This window comes from Chelonia mydas, chromosome 1 (assembly GCF_015237465.2).
Source record: "Chelonia mydas isolate rCheMyd1 chromosome 1, rCheMyd1.pri.v2, whole genome shotgun sequence".
NCBI lineage: Eukaryota > Metazoa > Chordata > Testudines > Cheloniidae > Chelonia > Chelonia mydas.
This window is the reverse complement of record NC_057849.1, coordinates 122911706-122932705: the sequence shown is the minus strand read 5'-3', so window position 1 is coordinate 122932705 and position 21000 is coordinate 122911706. Positions and strand designations below refer to the sequence as shown.

Below are 21000 nucleotides of genomic sequence, written 5' to 3'. Positions count from 1 at the left end.
TCAGCTCTTAGTTTTACCTATGTAAAGCTATTAACTTCAGTGTGGTTGCAGAGGTCTAACTGAGAAAACAGAATTTGGCCTATTTTCCTGATGTCTGCAGAATTAAAGGCTTGTTGATGGTTTGGTTTGGTTTTTGGTTTGGGGGTTTTTTCTTTACAGAAATCAGTGTAACTCTGCAAGTACAGTTAAAGTATTGCAACATTTGTGGTTACAAATGTCACAAACAAACTGCTTTGTAGTTTCATGAAAAAAATACCTCCAGCACTTAAAAAAAGATATTTGTAACATACTTTCTCCATTGTTCATAGTCTACATTCTCAGGCACATTGCAAAATGACCATCTGAAGCCCTCCTGAGTACATTTTATAAAATTAACAGGACAAACAAGAAAAAAAGTATAGATCTGTTAGCTTAGCTGCCACTCACCAATGCTATTTTCTCCTTACATTACTATATTTCTATGGCTAACCAGAATATTAACTGGACCTTCAGATAAAATGTATTTGGTCTGTCTCGCAAAAGACCCATAACATGATTGAAACCCTGTCAGAATTAGCATGAGCGTGAGGGTTTATCTTCATTGCAGAGTTAACTGAAGTTACTGTTAACTTAAATGTTGTAGTCTAGCTTGAGTGAGAGCAGTCCCACTGCAAAGTATGTAAACTATTGGATTAGCAGCACAGAGCAGCGTTAGCATCTCCACTGCAATACTAGCCCGAATATCAGCATCCTGCAAGCTTTAACCCATACATATGCTAGAGATTTTGTGTGTGCGCAACCGTCGGGTTGGGGCAACACTTGAGTTATTATATAATTCAAGCTAATAATGGAGTGAAGACAAGTCCTGAATGTGACTATCAAAAGATGTTGGAAGACTTGGGAGAAAAAATACAGGGGTGGGGGGAATACAGATATATTTACACAAAGAACAATTTGGAGGCATTTCCAAATAGGGGAACTAAAACATTCCCACCAATAGGGATGAAAGTAGTGGAAACTAACTCTTTAAGGCCAAATGTCTGTCACAGAGAAGTGGGAGAGCATTGAGATAATATTTCTCCTTCGTGCCAACCCATCAGCAGCCCATTGTGCACACAATATGCAGTTGAGCTTCCCTGTCAGTTTGGGAGGAGTGGATTGGTGGGGCGGGAGGGCAGAGAAAGAGGTGGTAGAGCTGAGGTAGAGTCCCTCACCATAACCTCTCAGCCCCTGGAAATCTGGGGGAATTTTCCCTAAGTAAGTTAATGTTGACAGTATTGCCCCAAGAAAGAAAACACAACACACTGTCAACTTGTGGAACTCGTTGCCAGGGGATATTGTAAAGGCCAAAACTATAACTGGGTTAAAAAAAATAAATAAGTTAATGGAGGATAGGTCCATCAATGGCTATTAGCCAAGATGGTCAGGGATGCAACCCACCCCATTCTCTGGATGTCCATAACCCACAGAGTACCAGAAGCTGGGACTGGATGACAGGGGATGGATCATTTGATAATTGCCCTATTCTGTTCATTCCCTCAGAAGACAGGATACTGGGCTTTGGTCTGACCCAGGATGGCCATTCTTATGTTATGTTCTAATATCATTGAGATAATGTGCTAGCCAAGGCAAGTCAGTCTTCCTGGCTACTTCCCACTCCAAGAAAGTGCTCACAAGCCTTGAAAGCTATAAAGGACTGTGACGGGGCAGATACCCCTCACTGGCTGGCAAAGGGTTAATAGCAGCCCTTGGAATGGCTGTGCAGAACCCAGCCAATCAGAGGAAGGCTTAGAAGCAGCCAATCAGGGCCAGGCTGGGTCCTATAAGAAGGGCTGCTAGGCAGAGAGGAGTTTAGTCTTTCCCTGGAGCTTGAGGGAGAAGTACCTGGGACAGAGCAGTTTTGGGCAGGTCAGGGGAGATAGCGAAGCTCCAGCCTGTGGCCTTGATACAGGGGCTGAGTAGGTACTGGGGCTATGGGAAAGTGGCCCAGGGAAAGCAGGTAGCAGCAGAGGGGAAGGAGAGGCAGTGAGTGGCTGTCAACTATAGGGTCCCTGGGTTGGGGCCAGAGTAGCGGGTGGGCCTTGACCCCCACCTTTGCCCCACTGGCTTCTAAGGGAAGTGGCCAGCCAAAGAACTGCAGTTTTCCCCTGAGCGAGGGCTGGACTAGGGGCTGCAGTTTGCCACTGTGGTGAGAAGCTTGGCCAAGGACTGCTGATTTCCCCGGAAGAGGGGAAACAATTGAGTTGGGGCACAGCCAGCGGGCTGTGTCCTGAAGAGGATGCTGTGGTCCAGGTGTGACACGGGTCCCCACAGACAGTGGAGATGATGGAGAAGCAGTGATGGAGAGTGAGACATCACAAGAGGAGGGTGCCCTGCTGATGGAGAGAGCTAATTCCCAGAGCAGCCAGTAGGAGGCGCCATGGTGGTGAGCACAACCTGTTACAAGGACACTGAATGACTCTCTCACACATAGAGCATTCCCCCTGGACATTCACCAGGTGGTTGTGTTTGGGGCCCGTATCACCAGGCTCCTGTGAGCTCTTGAAGCTTCTTGAGTCTGAACAGAGTCCAGGCACTGCCCCGGCTAGGGTCTCTAGGCATCTCTCAGGGTGCAGATCCTCTGTCTAGCACCTTCTGAGAACTGAGACCCAGTGGTTCAACTGCCCAGGCCCTGTGATTAGTGCTGACTCCTCAGAAGTTTAAGCACACCACTGGCAAATCTTCACCCTTGTTGGCACCCTGGGTTTACACCTTACTACTTCAGGGGAATGTGACAGTGCAAGCCAGAAGATGCAAAGTCAGACTTTGCACAGGATTCTAAAACAATTACTCTTTACATTAACTAGCACAAGAAATACAGGGATCTAGACCTGCGGTTCTCAAGCGGGGGTCTGCAGCCCCCTGGGGGGCTGTGAGCAGGTTTCAGGAGGTCCACCAAAATAAACCAGAGAGAAGGGCTGGTGTTAGACTTGCTGAAGCCCGAGCCCTGCCCCCGGGGCTGAAGCTGACCCATGATGAACACTGACCATGACATACACGTATGCTTGTTGAAGATACCCTCCATGTCTTCACAGAATTGTTGACCAGCAAAAGTTTCACACTAAGTAAAACAAACAATATTCAGTTTTTTATTTTTGTACCTATATATCCGTTTCTTTTTTATATTATATATATATATATATGTGTGTGTGTGTGTGTGTGCTTAACTGAATAACTATCCACTTAATACAGCTTTTAATCTATTGGATATAAAGAAAAACAGTTGTGTCACAGGTTGGTCATGAAGTTATTACATTGGGGGAGGCCTCAGAAAGAAAAAATTGAGAACCCCTGATCTAGACCAAATAATAAACACATCTGTACATATTTTTCTGCCTCAGTTTCCTCATAGCTCTTGAGCATTGAGCTTTGGGCTTAGGGTAGAGACATTTGAGGAGTCTGGGCGCCCCCTCTGTATGTGGCTCTCCTCCGAATCATAAAAAGAAAAGGAGTACTTGTGGCACCTTAGAGACTAACCAATTTATTTGAGCATAAGCTTTCGTGAGCTACAGCTCACTTCATCGGATGCATAAAGTGGAAAATGCAGTGAGGATGTTTTATACACACAGACCACGAAAATATGGGTGTTCATCACTTCAAAAGGTTTTCTCTCCCCCCACGCCACTCTCCTGCTGGTAATAGCTTATCTAAAGTGATCACTCTCCTTACAATGTGTATGATAATCAAGGTGGGCCATTTCCAGCACAAATCCAGGGTTTAACAAGAACATCTAAGGAACAGTGGAGGGGTGGGGGTAGGAAAAAACAAGGGGAAATAGGCTTGAATAGAGACTGGGAATGGTTAAGTCATTATGCAAGGTAACCTAAGTTAATTGTATCCAATTTGCAAATGAATTCCAATTCAGCAGTCTCTTGCTGGAGTCTGGTTTTGAAGTTTTTCTGTTGTAATACAGCGCTATTCCTACCTGCATGCCTCCAGCTTTCACCCAGACCACACCACATGATCCATTGTCTACAGCCAAGCTCTACGATACAACCGCATTTGCTCCAACCCCTCAGACAGAGACAAACACCTACAAGACCTCTATCAAGCATTCTTACAACTACAATACCCACCTGCTGAAGTGAAGAAACAGATTGACAGAGCCAGAAGAGTACCCAGAAGTCACCTACTACAGGACAGGCCTAACAAAGAAAATAACAGAATGCCACTAGCCGTCACCTTCAGCCCCCAACTAAAACCTCTCCAACGCATTATCAAGGATCTACAACCTATCCTGAAGGACGACCCATCCTTCTCACAAATCTTGGGAGACAGGCCAGTCCTTGCCTACAGACAGCCCCCCAACCTGAAGCAAATACTCACCAGCAACCACATACCACACAACAGAACCACTAACCCAGAAACCTATCCTTGCAACAAAGCCCGTTGCCAACTGTGCCCACATCTATTCAAGGGACACCATCACAGGGCCTAATAACATCAGCCACGCTATCAGAGGCTCATTCACCTGCACATCTACCAATGTGATATATGCCATCATGTGCAAACAATGCTCCTCTGCCATGTACATTGGTCAAACTGGACAGTCTCTACGTAAAAGAATAAATGGACACAAATCAGATGTCAAGAATTATAACATTCATAAACCAGTCAGAGAACACTTCAATCTCCCTGGTCACGCGATTACAGACATGAAAGTTGCGATATTACAACAGAAAAACTTCAAAACCAGACTCCAGCGAGAGACTGCTGAATTGGAATTCATTTGCAAATTGGATACAATTAACTTAACCATTGCCAGTCTCTATTCAAGCCTATTTCCCCTTGTTTTTCCCTTCCCCGCTCCCCCCGCTTCCCCTTCCTCAGACGTTCTTGTTAAACCCTGGATTTGTGCTGGAAATGGCCCACCTTGGTTATCATACACATTGTAAGGAGAGTGATCACTTTAGATAAGCTATTACCAGCAGGAGAGTGGGGTGGGGGAGAGAACCTTTTGAAGTGATAAACACCCATTTTTTCATCGTCTGTGTGTATAAAACATCCTCACTGCATTGTCCACTTTATGCATCCGATGAAGTGAGCTGTAGCTCACAAAAGCTTATGCTCAAATAAATTGGTTAGTCTCTCTAAGGTGCCACAAGTACTCCTTTTCTTTTTGTGAATACAGACTAACACGGCTGCTACTCTGAAACCTCCGAATCATACACTCTCTCACTCTGACCTCTGCAATCAGTGCCCTTCCACTCTCCTGCCCAAGCTTTCTCCAACTCAGGGGTTGGCAACCTATGGCACGCGTGCCAAAGACTGCATGCGAGCCCATTTTTAATGGCACGCTGCTGCCTCCCGGGGCAGCAGCAGAGTGCCATTAAAAATGCTGCCCTGCCTAGCCCGACTCGCTCTTCTCCGCCCCCTCCCACGGGGGCAAGGGGCAGGTGGCAGAAGCTTGGTTCTGCTAGCTTCCCTGCCTCATCCTGCAGTGTGCTGGGTTCCTGCCCCTCCTCCTCCTCCTCCTCTCTGTCCCTCCCTGCCGCCGATCAGCTGATTGCCCTTGCCAGAGGGTAGGGGAGGAACGGGGTCAGCGTGCTTGCTGCTCCCGGAGGAGGCAGAGAAGAAGTGGGGGCAGGGCCTTGGAGAAGGGGGGGTAGGGTAGAAGCAGGGCATACCCCCTGCTGTGAGCACCCCATGACCCCCCCCCAACACACACACAGCCAGCCCTGAGCCCTGCAGGCCCCTGCCCTGAGCCCTGTACCCCCCCTCACACACACCCAGCCCTCTGCTTGACTCCTTCATCCCCCCGCCCCCCCCCCAACCCCAGTCCTGACTCTGGCACCCCCACACATACCCAGGTCCCCCACACCCCATGCCCTGACACCTGCACTCCCCTCACAGGCCCCCAGCCCTCTGCCCTGACTCTTGCACCCCCCCACAGCCCATGCACCCCCCACATCCTGACTCTTGCATCCCCACCCCTCCCACCAAATGGGAGCTCCGGCACCACCCACCCCACATACCCACCTGCACCCCTCCCACCAAATGGGAGCTGCCCAGGTAAGCTCTCCACACCCAAACCTCCTGCCCCAACCCTGAGTCTCCTCCCTCATTCTAGCTCCTGGCCAGACCCTACACCCCAATCCCCGGCCTGCTCCTTCACCCCTCAGCTCAGTGCAGAGAGACAGAGGAAGAGAATGGGCCAGAACCAGGGAGAAGGTAGGTACCCACTGTATGTGGGCAGGGCCGGGACCCCAGACCGGCAGTGGGCTGAGTGGGTTCAGCAGCTGGGATCCCGGCTAGCAGGAGCCGGCAGATGGAACCCCTGAGAAGCAGCGGGCTGAGCCACTCAGCCCACTGCCAGTCTGGGGTCCCGGCCACCGGCCCCACTCAGCCCACTGCCGGTCTGGGGTCCCGGCCACCGGCCCCACTCAGCCCACTGCCGGTCTGGGGTCCCGGCCACCGGCCCCACTCAGCCCACTGCCGGCCTGGGGTCCCGGCCGCCGGCCCCACTCAGCCCACTGCCGGCCTGGGGTCCCGGCCGCCGGCCCCACTCAGCCCACTGCCGGCCTGGGGTCCCGGCCGCCGGCCCCACTCAGCCCACTGCCGGCCTGGGGTCCCGGCCGCCGGCCCCACTCAGCCCACTGCCGGCCTGGGGTCCCGGCCGCCGGCCCCACTCAGCCCACTGCCGGCCTGGGGTCCCGGCCGCCGGCCCCACTCAGCCCACTGCCGGTCTGGGGTCCCGGCCGCCGGCCCCACTCAGCCCACTGCCGGTCTGGGGTCCCGGCCGCCGGCCCCACTCAGCCCACTGCCGGTCTGGGGTCCCGGCCGCCGGCCCCACTCAGCCCACTGCCGGTCTGGGGTCCCGGCCGCCGGCCCCACTCAGCCCACTGCCGGTCTGGGGTCCCGGCCGCCGGCCCCACTCAGCCCACTGCCGGTCTGGGGTCCCGGCCGCCGGCCCCACTCAGCCCACTGCCGGTCTGGGGTCCCGGCCGCCGGCCCCACTCAGCCCACTGCCGGTCTGGGGTCCCGGCCGCCGGCCCCACTCAGCCCACTGCCGGTCTGGGGTCCCGGCCGCCGGCCCCACTCAGCCCACTGCCGGTCTGGGGTCCCGGCCGCCGGCCCCACTCAGCCCACTGCCGGTCTGGGGTCCCGGCCGCCGGCCCCACTCAGCCCACTGCCGGTCTGGGGTCCCGGCCGCCGGCCCCACTCAGCCCACTGCCGGTCTGGGGTCCCGGCCGCCGGCACCGCACAGCCTGCTGCTGGCCTAGGTGAACGGAACCCCAGACCAGCAGTGAGCTGAGCAGGCTGGCGGCATAAGATCAACATTTTAATTTAATTTTAAATGAAGCTTCTTAAACATTTTGAAAACCTTGTTTATTTTACAATACAACAATGGTTATATAATATATAGACTTTTATAGGGAGAGAGATCTTCTAAAAAACATTAAAATGTATTACCGTCATGTGAAACCTTAAATTAAACTGAATAAATGAAGACTCGGCACACCACTTCTGAAAGGTTGCCAACCCCTGCTCTAACTCTTTGCAGGCTGAGTGCTGCATGGGGGAGGAGAAGAACCATCCCCATTGCTCACAGCAGGGTAGGTGAGAGGTGGGAACAGAGCCACCCTGAGCTGCTGCACTCTTTAGCTCCTTCCTCTCCTTTCTCCTCCTGTGAGAATGGCTTCAGGTTGCTGAGGGGAGGGAGACAGCTTTCTGTAACTCTAATTGGTTGCTCTGCCCCAGGAGGTGGGCAAGTGGGGCAGGTAACGAAGAGGGGATTTCCCCCCAAGTAGCACTCAAATTCACTAGTGGACTGGATGTTATTGTGTCACAGTGAGGCTGGCTCCAGCCACAGCCAAAATCCTGTCGCTTTGCAAAAAAATCATGAGAGTTGGCAACATTGGCCCCATCAAGATTTCATGACCTCCTGTTGTTAGCCCTGTGCCACCATTCCTTGGAGGTAAAAGAACAACAGAGAAGGCAGCAAGCCCCTCATTCAGAATGGAGTCTGCAGTCTGACACAGATACACATAAAGAGTCCCCCAATGTCAAACAGAATTCAGAAGTTGTACACAGACAGCTCCCCCCAAAATTATTGCTGTAAAGGAGATTGAACAGCCAATGCCCATGGCCCTGTCAAGATAAAATTTGCCTTCAAAGGCAAACCCGATCCTTAAAAGAGATTGACTATATTACCTTTTGTGAACAGATCTATTCTGGTGCAGAACCTCAGCAGTTCAGCTGCATGGTTAAATGACTTTAGAGCAGACAGTATCAAAACATTCACAGAGAGTCACCTTTGGGATAAGAAAGGTAATAGATTAAGCACTATTCACCCAGAGCCTTTGGGGAGTACTGTTCTGAGCAGGGAAATCCAAGAAGAAAGGGCCTACAACTCTTCAGGGTGTAAGATCATACGCAATGATTTCCTTGGCTTTTTGGGAAACAGATTGTAGGCTATGAAAGGAATGATTGGCCCATCCATTGCAGTATGGGATTCTGAACCCTGTTTTTGAAACTTACCATAGGTCAAAAAATTCCAAATGTGGGTGCCTAAAATTAGGCTCTCACATCCAGACCCTCAAGCTATTTAAGCACCTAACTCTCATTGGTCTCAATGGGAATTAGGCCCCTAAATGCCTTTGAGGAGCTAGACCCTAAATCCATATTTAGGTACCTATCTATGGCCCCCATTCCCAAAGTATCTAAGCATTTCACAGTCTCTACTGTAGGGAAGTGGTATTGTGCTCGTACAGATGGGGAATTCACACACAGAGACTAAGAGACTTGTCCAAGGTCACACAGGAAGTCTGTTGCAGAGTCAAAGGTTAACACCCTAATTATTTGACCATCCTTCCTCTCAGGGGCTTCTCCCCTAAGCATGGCATGACTTTCAAATGTACTAACTTTAGGCACCCATCTATGACCACATTTCTATATATACACGTGATACCGCCATACATGTGATCAACTGCAGCAACTAGGCAGGAGACAGTGCAGAGGGGCCTCCTAAGAGAGACACATAACAAGTGAGCCTGGCTTGGAAACCTGCAAGCTTTTATTTGCTAGAATAGAGACTAGAGTGGAGAGGGCACCTTAGGCACTAGGCATGAAGAGCCCTGATTCTTGACTGGATCCCACATGGACTCCACATGAATCCCACATGGACTCCAACAACCACTATTTTTCACCTTGAACTGTCACTGTTTAAATCTTTGTACCACTGTATTTGCAATCTTTCCCTTTCCTGCCAGCCCTAGTAAACTACCCTTTCCCTTAGCCCTGTATCTGAGTGGTTATGGGACCCACCAGGGCTGGATCCTACAACACGGCCTAACTGCCAAAGCATCTACAGTGCTTGCCTGCGGGTGATGGTACACCTGGCACACTACTGGTATCTTAGGGGTTTGGTGTTCTCTAGCACAAAGCAGTATAATAATTGCAAGAGAAATGGGAGCTGCCCCTTTGAGAATGCAGTAGGGTGAGCTCTTAAAAGAAGCTCTTACCAGGCAAACATTTGGATTCCCAGAATAAACAAAGTTCTCATTGCAAAGCTGAATATTGTGGTTAACAGTGTAACACATACAGTAGAACCTCAGAGTACAAACACCTCAGGAAAGGAAGCTGTTCGCAACTCTGAAATGTTTGTAACTCTGAACAAAATGTTATGGTTGTTCTTTCAAAAGTTTACAGCTGAACATTGACTTAATACAGCTTTGAAACTTTACTATTCAGAAGAAAAATGCTGTTTTTAACCATTTTAATTTAAATGAAACAAGCACAGAAACTGTTTCCTTACCTTGTCAAATCTTTTTTGTAAACTTTCCCTTTATTTTTTTAGTAGTTTACATTTAACACAGTCCTGTAGTGTAGTTGCCACCTGTTGTTGTTGTTGTTCTCTGCTGCTGCCTGATTACATACTTCTGGATCCAAATGAGGTGTGTGGTTGATCATCAGTTCGTAACTCGGGTGTTCGTAACTCTGAGGTTCTACTGTATCTCCCCTTGTAGCACCTCCCTTGGCATCCTGCCATCTCTGTGTAGTGGAACTGCATAGTTCTCCTGATAAGGAAGTTTCAGTGTTTGCAGAGACACTGTACCCAAGTAAAGTAAATCCAGTAAATCTAAGGTTACTCTGAATTTACACAGGTGTAAATGAGTGTAGAATTTGGCCCTTAAAACATTCTCTGATATTTCACAGTTACCACAATGATAAGCATTGTGTAAGAACATAGGCAAAAAGGAAGAGATATAAAACTGCAATACCAATCTTACAGTATAGCAAAAGCCTTTACAATTCAGAACTTTCCATTCATCTCTAATTCTTACCTTGCTTTTTTCAAAATACAGTAGGTATTTGAAAAAGTTGACAGTTTCACAACTAACCTTGGATGAGCTAATCTTTGACCAGCATATCTAGAGTAGGCAGCCACGTTTCCAATAACTACTGCTGTCAATGTTCTTCATCTCAGTCAGCTCACTGGAATCTCACACATTTATACCTTTTGATTTCTGAAAATCTGCAACTGAGTGTTTATAATGGTTACCTGTCAATAATAAATTTTCAGAAATCAAAAATGTAAATGTGAGACTCATCTACTTCTCATCTCTGTGTTAGCTTATGTGACATCGCTTAGCTTGTTATCATACGGATATTTGAACTTTGCCACATATACACCATCATAAGTAACTATGGAGTCAGGTTGATTAGCAGTAGGGAGGAAAAAAATCTTTCAAACTTTTGATTAATACAAGCACTATTTAAACAACTCTGCACTCTACAGCAGCACAGCACCGAAATACAATATCATATCCTGAAATCATATGGGGTATTGTGTGAAATAATGACTTTGGATCCATAATTATTATGGTCCAAATCCCAAGAAGAACTGATTATTTGAATTCCATTAATTTCAATGGGGAGTTGCAGCAGCTCAGCAGATGCTATGCACTTATTAGGATTTGGTCTGATATTAATACTTATGGGCATGGGGATAGGGATAGAGTACTCTTTCAAAAGTATCTTGGCAGCAGCCTTGACAGGGCTCTTATCAGGTATAATTCTTTCATGTGATACCATTAGAACTGCAAATTAAAAAACATTGTGCATTCTATTTCTGCAACATCTCTTTCAAGTATTATAATTATTATTTTATTTGGAAGTGTGGGAAGGGGTGTCACACTCTACAATCCTGAAGAAGTAGCCGTGGTTTTGGACCCAAAACTCATGGCTCTTACAAGATCTGTGTGGATTTCAGGAGATCTGTGGCAGGCACAGCACCTACGGCCTTCTTCCCCTCATTTCTCACACCCTCTCCAGTCCTTTGGCTTTATAGTTCCCATGGAACTGCCAGGGTCTCTTCCCAAAGCTAATACTCCCTAAATGCTTTTCTGTGGGGTAAGTTTGACAGAGCGAAAGGAGAATCCATTGCTTTTAGTAACGTAGGTCTAGGATAACAATTGAAGTGAGTCTGGGCATTTTCTTTCCTTTTTTAATTCAGTACAAGTTCCTTAGAGTTTTTCTTTTAATTGCTGTTTTTATTTTAAGGTTTGAGCTAAAGCAGCTTTAAAGTCAAACACTAATCTTTTCTAACTACAGTCATTATCCTTTCTCAAACACGTCACTCATTGCTGTCATGAAAAGAAATCTCCCATTCCCATGTTATTTTGTTCTGATGTTTAGAATTACATTGCCCACTGATATGATCCTTAGCCCAGGAATACTGAGGCACTGCTCTTGGTTATGGAACCCTTTCATAGTTACAGTACAAATTGATATTCTAATTTACTGCCTGGAGGGTGTATGAATTTTTTAAATAAAAGTGGAATATTTAACCCTATGACTGTTAATAAGCCCATTAAGAAAAGGACACAGCATCGCTGCTTGAAAGTTATTGAGGATGAATCTGAACTTCAGTGCAAAACTTTCACCTACCTATAAGGCCTGATTGTGACTCCTCTGTTCCCACTGGTGAGAAACTGGTCAGACTAAATGATCATAATAATCCTTTCTGACTTCAAAAATCTGCGAAAGTACTCACATGGACATTTCCATTCACTTTGGTGAGACTAATTGTATGAGGAATTGCTCATCAACAGGAGTGAAGAGCTCAAAATCTGGCCCTTAAGAAGATGGATGAGGGGCTGCGATATCTGGACTCCATCATTTACAGCTGTTTCAGTCTCACTTCTGGAAAACAATTGCTGCACATTTTATGGTTGCAGAAATTTTATCTTTTGTCTGAATTTCCTATAATTGTTGCCAAACGAAAATTCTATCACTTTTGTAGTGATGCTTATTTTGAAAGCTATTTCCCCACTTATTTATGCATACCTACAAGTGGTCTTCATTTGCGATTTTGATTAGTATCCACCTGCATAAACCCTTTAATGATTTTCCATGATTATTTGTAACTGAGTTGGCATAAGGACAGATAATGAAAATATTAATCAGTTCCATGTCTAGAAATTTCTTGCAAATGTATGTTTAGGATTTTTATTTTGAAAAAAAAAATATATAGGGTGTGCAAACCCTCACATTCAGCATCATGTGACGTAAGAATCAAGGATGAAGATAAAAAGAAAAGGAGTACTTGTGGCACCTTAGAGACTAACACATTTATTCGAGCACAAGCTTTCGTGCGCTACAGCTCACTTCATGAAGATATTATCTAAAGATGTTAAAAAATTCTACATCTTCTAAAGTACTCAAACACTGGAAATAAGTTGGGAAATGAACAGTTAAAGATCAAACTAGTCCCTTACAGCCATGTATCTTGATCACCCCATGGGACTCAGAGCAGGCTGACACTTAAAAAGCTGCTGTAGCACATTAGTGAAGACACTCCTATGTGAACAGGACAGGAGAGCTTCTCCCATCAGTGTAGTTAAGCCACCTCCCTTTTCAGGGTTGAGCAACATAGTTTTACTGAAGTGTGTAGTGTAGACCAGCTCAAAGGAAAACATCCTGCAGAGATTGCAGTATTGCCAACTCACAGTTTCATCAAAAGTCTCATGTGATTTGGCATTTTTCTGCAAGCCTCAGCAGCTGGAATCAAGAGTTTGCAGGTGAAGGTCAAAAAGAAAAGGAGTACTTGTGGCACCTTAGAGACTAACCAATTTATTTGAGCATAAGCTTTGGTGAGCTACAGCTCACTTCATCGGATGCATACTGTGGAAAGTGTAGAAGATCTTTTTATACACACAAAGCATGAAAAAATACCTCCCCTCACCCCACTCTCCTACTGGTAATAGCTTATCTAAAGCGATCACTCTCCTTACAATGTGTATGATAATCAAGTTGGGCCATTTCCAGCACAAATCCAGGTTGTCACCCCCCCCCCCCCCAAACCCACTCTCCTGCTGGTTTGTGTGTGTGTGGGGGGGGGGGGGGGTGAAAACCTGGATTTGTGCTGGAAGTGGCCCAACTTGATTATCGTACACATTGTAAGGAGAGTGATCGCTTTGGATGGGCTATTACCAGCAGGAGAGTGGGGTGGGGGGAGGTATTTTTTCATGCTTTGTGTGTATAAAAAGATCTTCTACACTTTCCACAGTATGCAGCCCATGAAGTGAGCTGTAGCTCACGAAAGCTTATGCTCAAATAAATTGGTTAGGCTCTAAGGTGCCGCAAGTACTCCTTTTCTTTTTGCGAATACAGACTAACACGGCTGTTACTCTGAAACCAGGTGAAGGTCAGTATTCATTAATAAATAAATAAAAATAAATAAAATCTAGCCGTTGTGGTGTCAGAAAAAAGGCTGAAAATGTAAGCCCTAAGGCTTCCGAAACCAGAAAGTAACCCTGTATGTATTTTCCTTTTAATCGCACACGTTTTAAACCAGGCTCTTGATTCTGGGGCCTGAATAACGATTTTTAAGCACTTGAGGTTCCCAATACTGCAGGTGGAAGTTGAAAACTGCAGGACTGACACTCCTGGACTAAATCCGCCCCCGTATCCAACTTTCCAGCCGTCTGTCTCTCCATTCCCGCCAGCTACCTGGCAGGAATATTTTGTGTAGCTAAGTGTCTGTCTGTCCGTCCCATTTCGAACGTGGCCAGCTTCCCCCGGTCTCCGCCAGGAGCCTCAGCAGAGCACGCGGCTCCCGCCCAGTGCAGAGCGCCGGGCCCGCCTTCCCCCTCCCACCACCCCGCTCCTCCCTGCTCGCCGCGCCGTATAAACGCGCCGCTCCTCGCCCCCCCTCCCCCGCCCCCGCCCCCGCCCCGGCGCTGCGGGTTTCCTGGCGCTGCTGAGCCTCAGGGCCGTGCGGGGGAGATCCCGGGCCTCGCCGCAGCCATGGCGCTGAACCCGGTGATCGGGAAGCTGGTCAGCAAGAGGGTGGTGCTGGCCAGCGCCTCCCCCCGGCGGCAGGAGATCCTCGCCAACGTGGTGAGTCCGGGGCAGCGCCGCCTGGGCCCCCTGCCGCTGCGGGCGATGGAGGGCTGAGGTCACTCGGAGTGTGTCTACGCTGCAAAGTCCGCACGGCGCTCGGACACCGGCGCTGTTTCATTGCCTGGGGCTGCACCCGGGGAGGTGGGAGGGTGCTAGAGCTGAAGTCTACACAGCAATTGACCAGCCCCAGTCAGCTGGCCCCGTCGGCCAGCCCCGGTTGTCTAATTGCGGTGGAGACCTACACTTCCCAATGCTCGAGCCCCCCCCACCATCGCTCCCTGGAAATGCCCCTGCAGCAGCTGGACTCTCTGTGCACAGACAGGAGAGTGGTTTAACAGTCTGCCAAGGGGCCGTTATTCCCCCCTTCCCTGTTGTTGATGTCTTGACGTTTTTAAAGTTGAAAGACATGTGTTTGTGGGCTTATGTGACCAGAAGAACAATATTTTTAAAGGTTTGAGAGTAGCAGCCGTGTTAGTCTGTAATCGCAAAAAGAAAAGGAGGACTTGTGGCACCTTAGAGACTAACCAATTTGTTTGAGCATAAGCTTTCGTGAGTGCCAATTTATCGCCACTAGTAAGGTGCCACTAGTAATCCTTTTCTTTTTGCGAATATTTTTAAATAAATTGCGCTTGAGCAGAGTCTTGGGGCGGGAGTCAGGTTATGCAGCTGGGAAGTAGCCTGCTGGTGTGGCTGGGGCAAGGAAGCTGAACAAAATGAAGTTCTTAGGAACATGCCATTGGGTGATGCCAATTCCCAGATATAGGATGTGAAACTTGTTAGGTCAAGCTATGGGGTGGTCTCAATACATGCAACAAAGGTCAGAGGGGGGGGGATGTTTGCAGTAGGGAATGCAGCTAAAATAGTAACATGCAGAGGTAAAAGTAAGCTGGTCCGGTCCGGTTCGGTGTACCGGCAAAAGCCAGTATGCCATGCTGGACCGGATCGGCTTCCCCAGGCTGGCGCTCTAAAGGGCCGCTGTGGGGAGCCCCGGGCCTTTAAAGCGCCATCCGAGCCCCGCTGCAAGAGCCCCCGGGGTAGCAGCAGTAGGGCTCCAGCAATGATTTAAAGGGCCTGGAGCTCCGCTGTGGTAGCGACAGCCGGGGCCTTTAAATTGCCCCCGAGTCCCGGGGCTCCCAGCCGCCTCTGCAGCTTGTAGCTCTGGGGGTGATTTAAAGGCCCCGGGGCTCCCAGCCGCAGCCCTGGGGCCTTTAAATCTTGATTTAAAGGGCCCGGCCCCGCCTCTTCCGGTCGAGGCCATTTCCCCCCCCCCCCCCCCCCCCCCCCCGGACTCTGGAGTACCAGTAAGTCCTTTAAGTTACTTTCACCCCTGGTAACATGTTTTATCTTGTTACTGTTGTCAGCTGTCAGTGAAAAGGGTGCACAAGGTGGGGAGAAAACCTGGATTTGTGCTGGAAATGGCCCACCTTGATTTTCATACACATTGTAAGGAGAGTGATCACTTTAGATAAGCTATTACCAGCAGGAGAGTGGGGTGAGGGGAGAGAAAACCTTTTGTAGTGATAAACACCCATTTTTTCATGGTCTGTATGTATAAAAACATCTTCTGTGTTTTCCACAGTATGCCTCCGATGAAGTGAGCTGTAGCTCACGAAAGCTTATGCTCAAATAAATTGGTTAGTCTCTAAGGTGCCACAAGTACTCCTTTTCTTTTTGCGAATACAGACTAACAGGGCTGTTACTCTGAAACCTAAGAATAGACCAGTGTTTCTCAAGCTATCTGATGTGGGGGACCAACAATTTTTTTTTTCCAATGTGCGTGCAGACCGGTAGCCAATGGCTCACGGACCGGCACCAGTCTGCAGACCACCACTTTGAGTAGCACTGGAATAGAATACGCGGTGCCAGAGTCTCAGCTGTGTTAACTGGTGAATTTACAGTTGTGGCCCTGTGTATTGGTTTTGCATTGCTGCCCTTCAGGACTTTTGGAAAAACCCCGTTAAGTGTTAATGTTAGTCATACAGTGTCATAGTATCCATGGGACTTATATTTTTTTATTTTTACACTTCATATAAAGAATTGTGTTACACACATTTTGATCAGTACTTCACATTAATGGTGATTGGTAGAAGTAAAAACACAAACAATGTTAGTGTTTTATTTGCGGGGGAGGAGGGTATGTTTGCACTAGATCACATCACATAATCCAGAAAAACTTTTTCACTTATGCTTTTTCTCAGCCACACTTTCTTCCCCTCTATCCAAACATACCATAGATTGCGTCCGAGGATGAAATCCTGCTTTCATTTAAGTCACTGGTGAAACAAGATTGAACCTGTAGTTTGGAGGCAGGAATTAGGGGGAAAAAATCCAGAAAGCTAACCAGGTTGCTGTGACAAATCTAATATGTATATTTCTGGCTACATGTGAATATTTACATCTAAGCATACATTTGATAGTTGTGTTTCAGTTAAATGTTGTGTCGCAAAACTCATACCGATTTATCCACAGTGCAGCACAAGTAAATGCCAAGATTATAGTCACTGAAGACTTCACCACACTGATCTAATTTACGTGAGAAGCCCACAGATACTACAATGATGGGTGTAATAGAAAACCCTAAAGGAGAGAGATGTCATGCATTTGTGGTTAGGTGGTTACGTGCAAGAGTAAAATGATTATAAGTACTCCAAGTGTAAAACTTGTTTTTCGTGGATAGATTTTCTTGCCTTTATTTTGAGATATTTGCATATTAAGAGTAAATTCAAAACAATTCAGTGCAACAGGGTTTTTTCTTCTCAGATGAAAGGCACACAATGGGAATTTAGGTTTGTTATTTGTTTCGGTTTTAATTTTGATTGCATACTGCTGATAGAATGAGTGAAGTCTGCAATATTTGGACTAGACTGTAATGTTTGCAATAGTTTTGTAATTCTACAGTTTGGTTATATGTTGTTATCAATATCTATCTTTTTCTTCCTCTCTTGAAGACACATGGCATTTTATAGTAGGTTAATTTTTAAAAATAAATAACTAGATAGTTTTCACTGATATTTCTCAGGTTAGCTTCCATTCTATTCTAATTTACTATTTGCATAATTAAATGTAATTTGCACCGTAAAGGAAATAGACCTAAAAAAAGAGCAAAATCCACTTAATCTTTTGCTTTTACAGGTTCCTTCCAGAACATTTGATGATGCTCACTACATTGCCTTTCCTTTGTATATTTTAGGGTCTCCGATTTGAGGTAGTTCCATCCTGGTTTAAAGAGACACTTGAGAAGTCATCTTTTGCAGTCCCTTATGAGTATGCCATAGAAACAGCAAAGCAGAAGGCACTTGAAGTGGCAAATAGAATGCATCTAGTGAGTCTGTCAGCTATTTCAATAATCAAATCTTGTGTTTGTGTGGTGTTCTCACTATTTATTACTGTTACGTGCACTTGTAAGGTAGTAAATATACAGATGCATTTGCATCCTTTAAGCAAACAGACACATTTTCCCCTATGTCACTGTTGTGGCAACTACCTGTTGAAATGGGCTAGACTTGCTAAAAGGAACGCCAGTGCCTTCAGTTTGTGAAAGGCCAAAACAGCGATTACAGACAGCTCTGACAGCAGGCAGAAGCTCTAAATTGAGGTATAATCGCCAAGTCCTGCCAACAGCTAACTATCCAAATTGAGTCTGAGATAGTTAGACTTTGTCCAGGATTTCCAGGCACTTGGTGAGCAGAGATGCAATTCTATTTAGGTCCTATGAGGAGATACAGATCTGACTGTCATCAGCATGCCGATGATACTGTAACCCATAATGCCTTGCAATCTGTGGTTGGCTTCAAATATTGCGTGAACAAGAAGTGTGACTGGAGTGAGCAGTGTGAGCCTTCATAAATGAAGCAAAAAACCAGCTGCCCAGCAGACAGCCCTCTGACCTCTTTCTGAAAACAATGAACTAAGGCAGGGATCGGCAACCTTTGGCACGCGGCCAATCAGGAAAATCTGCTGGGGGGCCGGGATAGTTTGTTTACCTGCAGCGTCCGGAGGTTCAGCTGATCGCAGCTCCCAGTGGCCGCGGTTCGCTGTTCCAGGCCAATGGGGTCTGCAGGAAGCAACGTGGGCCGAGGGATGTGCTGACCGCCGCTTCCCCCAGCCCGCATTGGCCTGGAGCGGTGAACCGTGGCCAGCGGGAGCTGCGATCGGCTGAACCTGTGGATGTGGCAGGTAAACAAACCGTCCTGACCCGACAGTGGATTTCCCTGACGGGTCGCGTGCCACAGGTTGCCGATCCCTGAACTAAGGCAACTTGGTCTGCCTCTCCACTAGTCCTATAGTCAAGCCAATAGAGTCTTGTGATCAGTGTTGTCGAAATCTAGTATTAGATTTATCAGCATCAGCATAGATATTAGACTTCTGCCTACTGCCCTAATGTGCTCCACCACAGTGATTAAGGCTGGTTCTGTGCCACAACCAAGCCTGAAGCCGAACTGATTAGGTTTTAAAAAAAATTCTTATAGGATGTCATTTGCTATTGGTGTGGATCTGCAAATATTTTCTTAATGACCTTCCTCTGGAAGGGAGGAATAGAGACTAATCCTTTTCTGAGATCGATTCACCTATACTGAATGCGCCATACCAACACCGTTGCCAAATGACACTGTCTGAGCAAATATTGAATTATCTCCTATGTAAATGATTACACAGATTCATATCTGTTTCTGTCACTTTCTTTTTCAGACTATGGTGTGATATTAGGGCAGTGGATTTCAAACCTTAACAAGAATATAGTGGACTTTAATTGTGGAATACTATTAAAAATTTTCCTGCTACTTCATAATTTTCTTAAGTCCATCCAGAAGGATTTTGAGTGCTTCCTATATACAGGATTTCGTTAAGTAGCATATGGATGTAGCTCAGTGGTTCTCAAACTTTTGTACTGGTGACCCCTTTCACATAGCAAGCCTCTGAGTGTGACCCCCACCCCTAAATTAAAAACACTTTTTTTTTTATATTTAACACCATTATAAATGCTGGAGACAAAGCGGGGTTTGGGGTGGAGGCTGACAGCTCGTTACCCCCAAGGTAATAACCTTGCAACCCGCTGTAGGGTCCTGACCCCCAGTTTGAGAACCCCTGATGTAGCTGTACCATTTAAAACTAATCAGTATGTTAGCTCTGTCACTTTCTATTATGATATCAAATCTTATACTGTTTCCCAGTAGAGTTCCTCCTCTCATTTGCTGTATTAACTCTTACCTAATATATTAAGACTAGAGCCTTCTCTATTCATGAAAACAAACCGCCGTAAGAAGTAAGTTTATATCAACAGTCGTGTCTATCACGAATAATGAATAAATGTAAGTCTCAGCCACGTTACATCATTAAATGATAAACTGTAGGGTTAGGGTCAGAAAGCATCCAAATGAAATGTAGGCAAGCAAAAAATCCTGGACAAAATCAGAACACTTTGCAGTTTGAGAGCAGGGAGAGGGAAAAAGGAAAGGGCTGAGAGAATTCTATAAAACGAAACCTTAGAACTCCTATTAATGTCTGGATATGTTTAAATTCAGGTGGTTGAGGGGTATGCAAGTACACTTAAGGGCATCTGAATAGTAACTCCATAAAAATGGCATTTTGGGACTCATTGTTAATGTGTTTCAATGATTTCCGTATCCAATACACTTGGCTTATTACAAAAAAGGGGTTTTTTTGTAACTGGCAGCCTTGAAACTCAACCTGTGCTTGAGAGTTGAGTTGGGTTCTTTCCTGGGTGCACTTCATCATCAGTACAAGTTATGCAGGCAAAATCATACCCTCAGTTATTTCTGCCCACAGTCCTTGCTTTCCTTGGTTTTTCACAGATGTAACTGATTACAATTCTGTTAAGGATGCATAGACTTCAGCTCCTTCCTAGATATATTTGGATCAATACCTTCCAAGCGGTAAAGCTACAGTGTCTTGAGTTGGATATTCTGGGGATTTTGTTTGATGGTTTGTTTTTTACTTTTTTTTTTTTTTGTCTCCTTATCTTTCCAGAAACACCTTAGAACTCCAGATATTGTTATAGGAGCAGACACTATTGTGGTAAGAATTTTCGTGTAGTTTAGCAGTAGTTTGAATCATGTCTGACCAGTGCCTAAAACTCTCTTATTGGGGTCTAATTTCCTAGAAATTTAAAGATGCAAAAGGCCCGACTAGTCATCTAGTCCATCCTCCTGTCAATGCAGAATTGTCCCTACGGTATATTTTCTAGTACTTAGTCTGGTTTGAAATATCTCAAGTGACAAGGTTTCCACCACTACCTTTATTTTATTTTTTTTGTATACATACTCCATATTCCATAATCCGTATCAGGCTCTCTAATATGGTGGAAGAGACGCTCAGTTATTTGACAGCTGTGAGAATCAGGAAACGTGCATCGCCTAAGCAATGCTATTTAAGACATTTTTAACAGCCAACACAAATGGCACTCTTACTGGTAGCCTCACAAAGAGGGCAAAGAATGAATTATGATAGACCCTGAATTAGCCACTCACCTCTGCAGTTTCTTCTAACAGCCACCAGGTGGAGGGGAAGCTTGCACTGATAGTATGTGCTCTCTTAATAAATAGACGGCTCATGTCTCCAAGGTTCTTATTTAGTGCTTTTTATCCATAGGTCTCAAAAAGCTTTACAGAGGAG

General features: G+C 46.4%; 1 protein-coding gene across 3 annotated transcripts in view; it reads left to right on the top strand.

Annotated features, from left to right (window-relative positions):
- The first annotated feature begins 14121 nt into the window (after nt 1-14121).
- ASMTL (acetylserotonin O-methyltransferase like) overlaps nt 14122-21000 on the top strand; it is a 57703-nt gene continuing 50824 nt past the window's right edge. The window contains exons 1-4 of one of the 3 annotated variants that reach the window (XM_037899509.2): nt 14171-14364; nt 17558-17689; nt 20356-20403; nt 20977-21000. In XM_037899509.2, coding sequence (XP_037755437.1) covers nt 14272-14364; nt 17558-17689; nt 20356-20403; nt 20977-21000 — 297 coding nt within the window. In that variant the 5' untranslated portion in view covers nt 14171-14271. Of the gene's footprint in view, nt 14365-17557; nt 17690-20355; nt 20404-20976 lie in introns of all 3 variants that reach the window. The other 2 variants (XM_043537747.1, XM_007063230.4) reach the window with 2 other exon arrangements.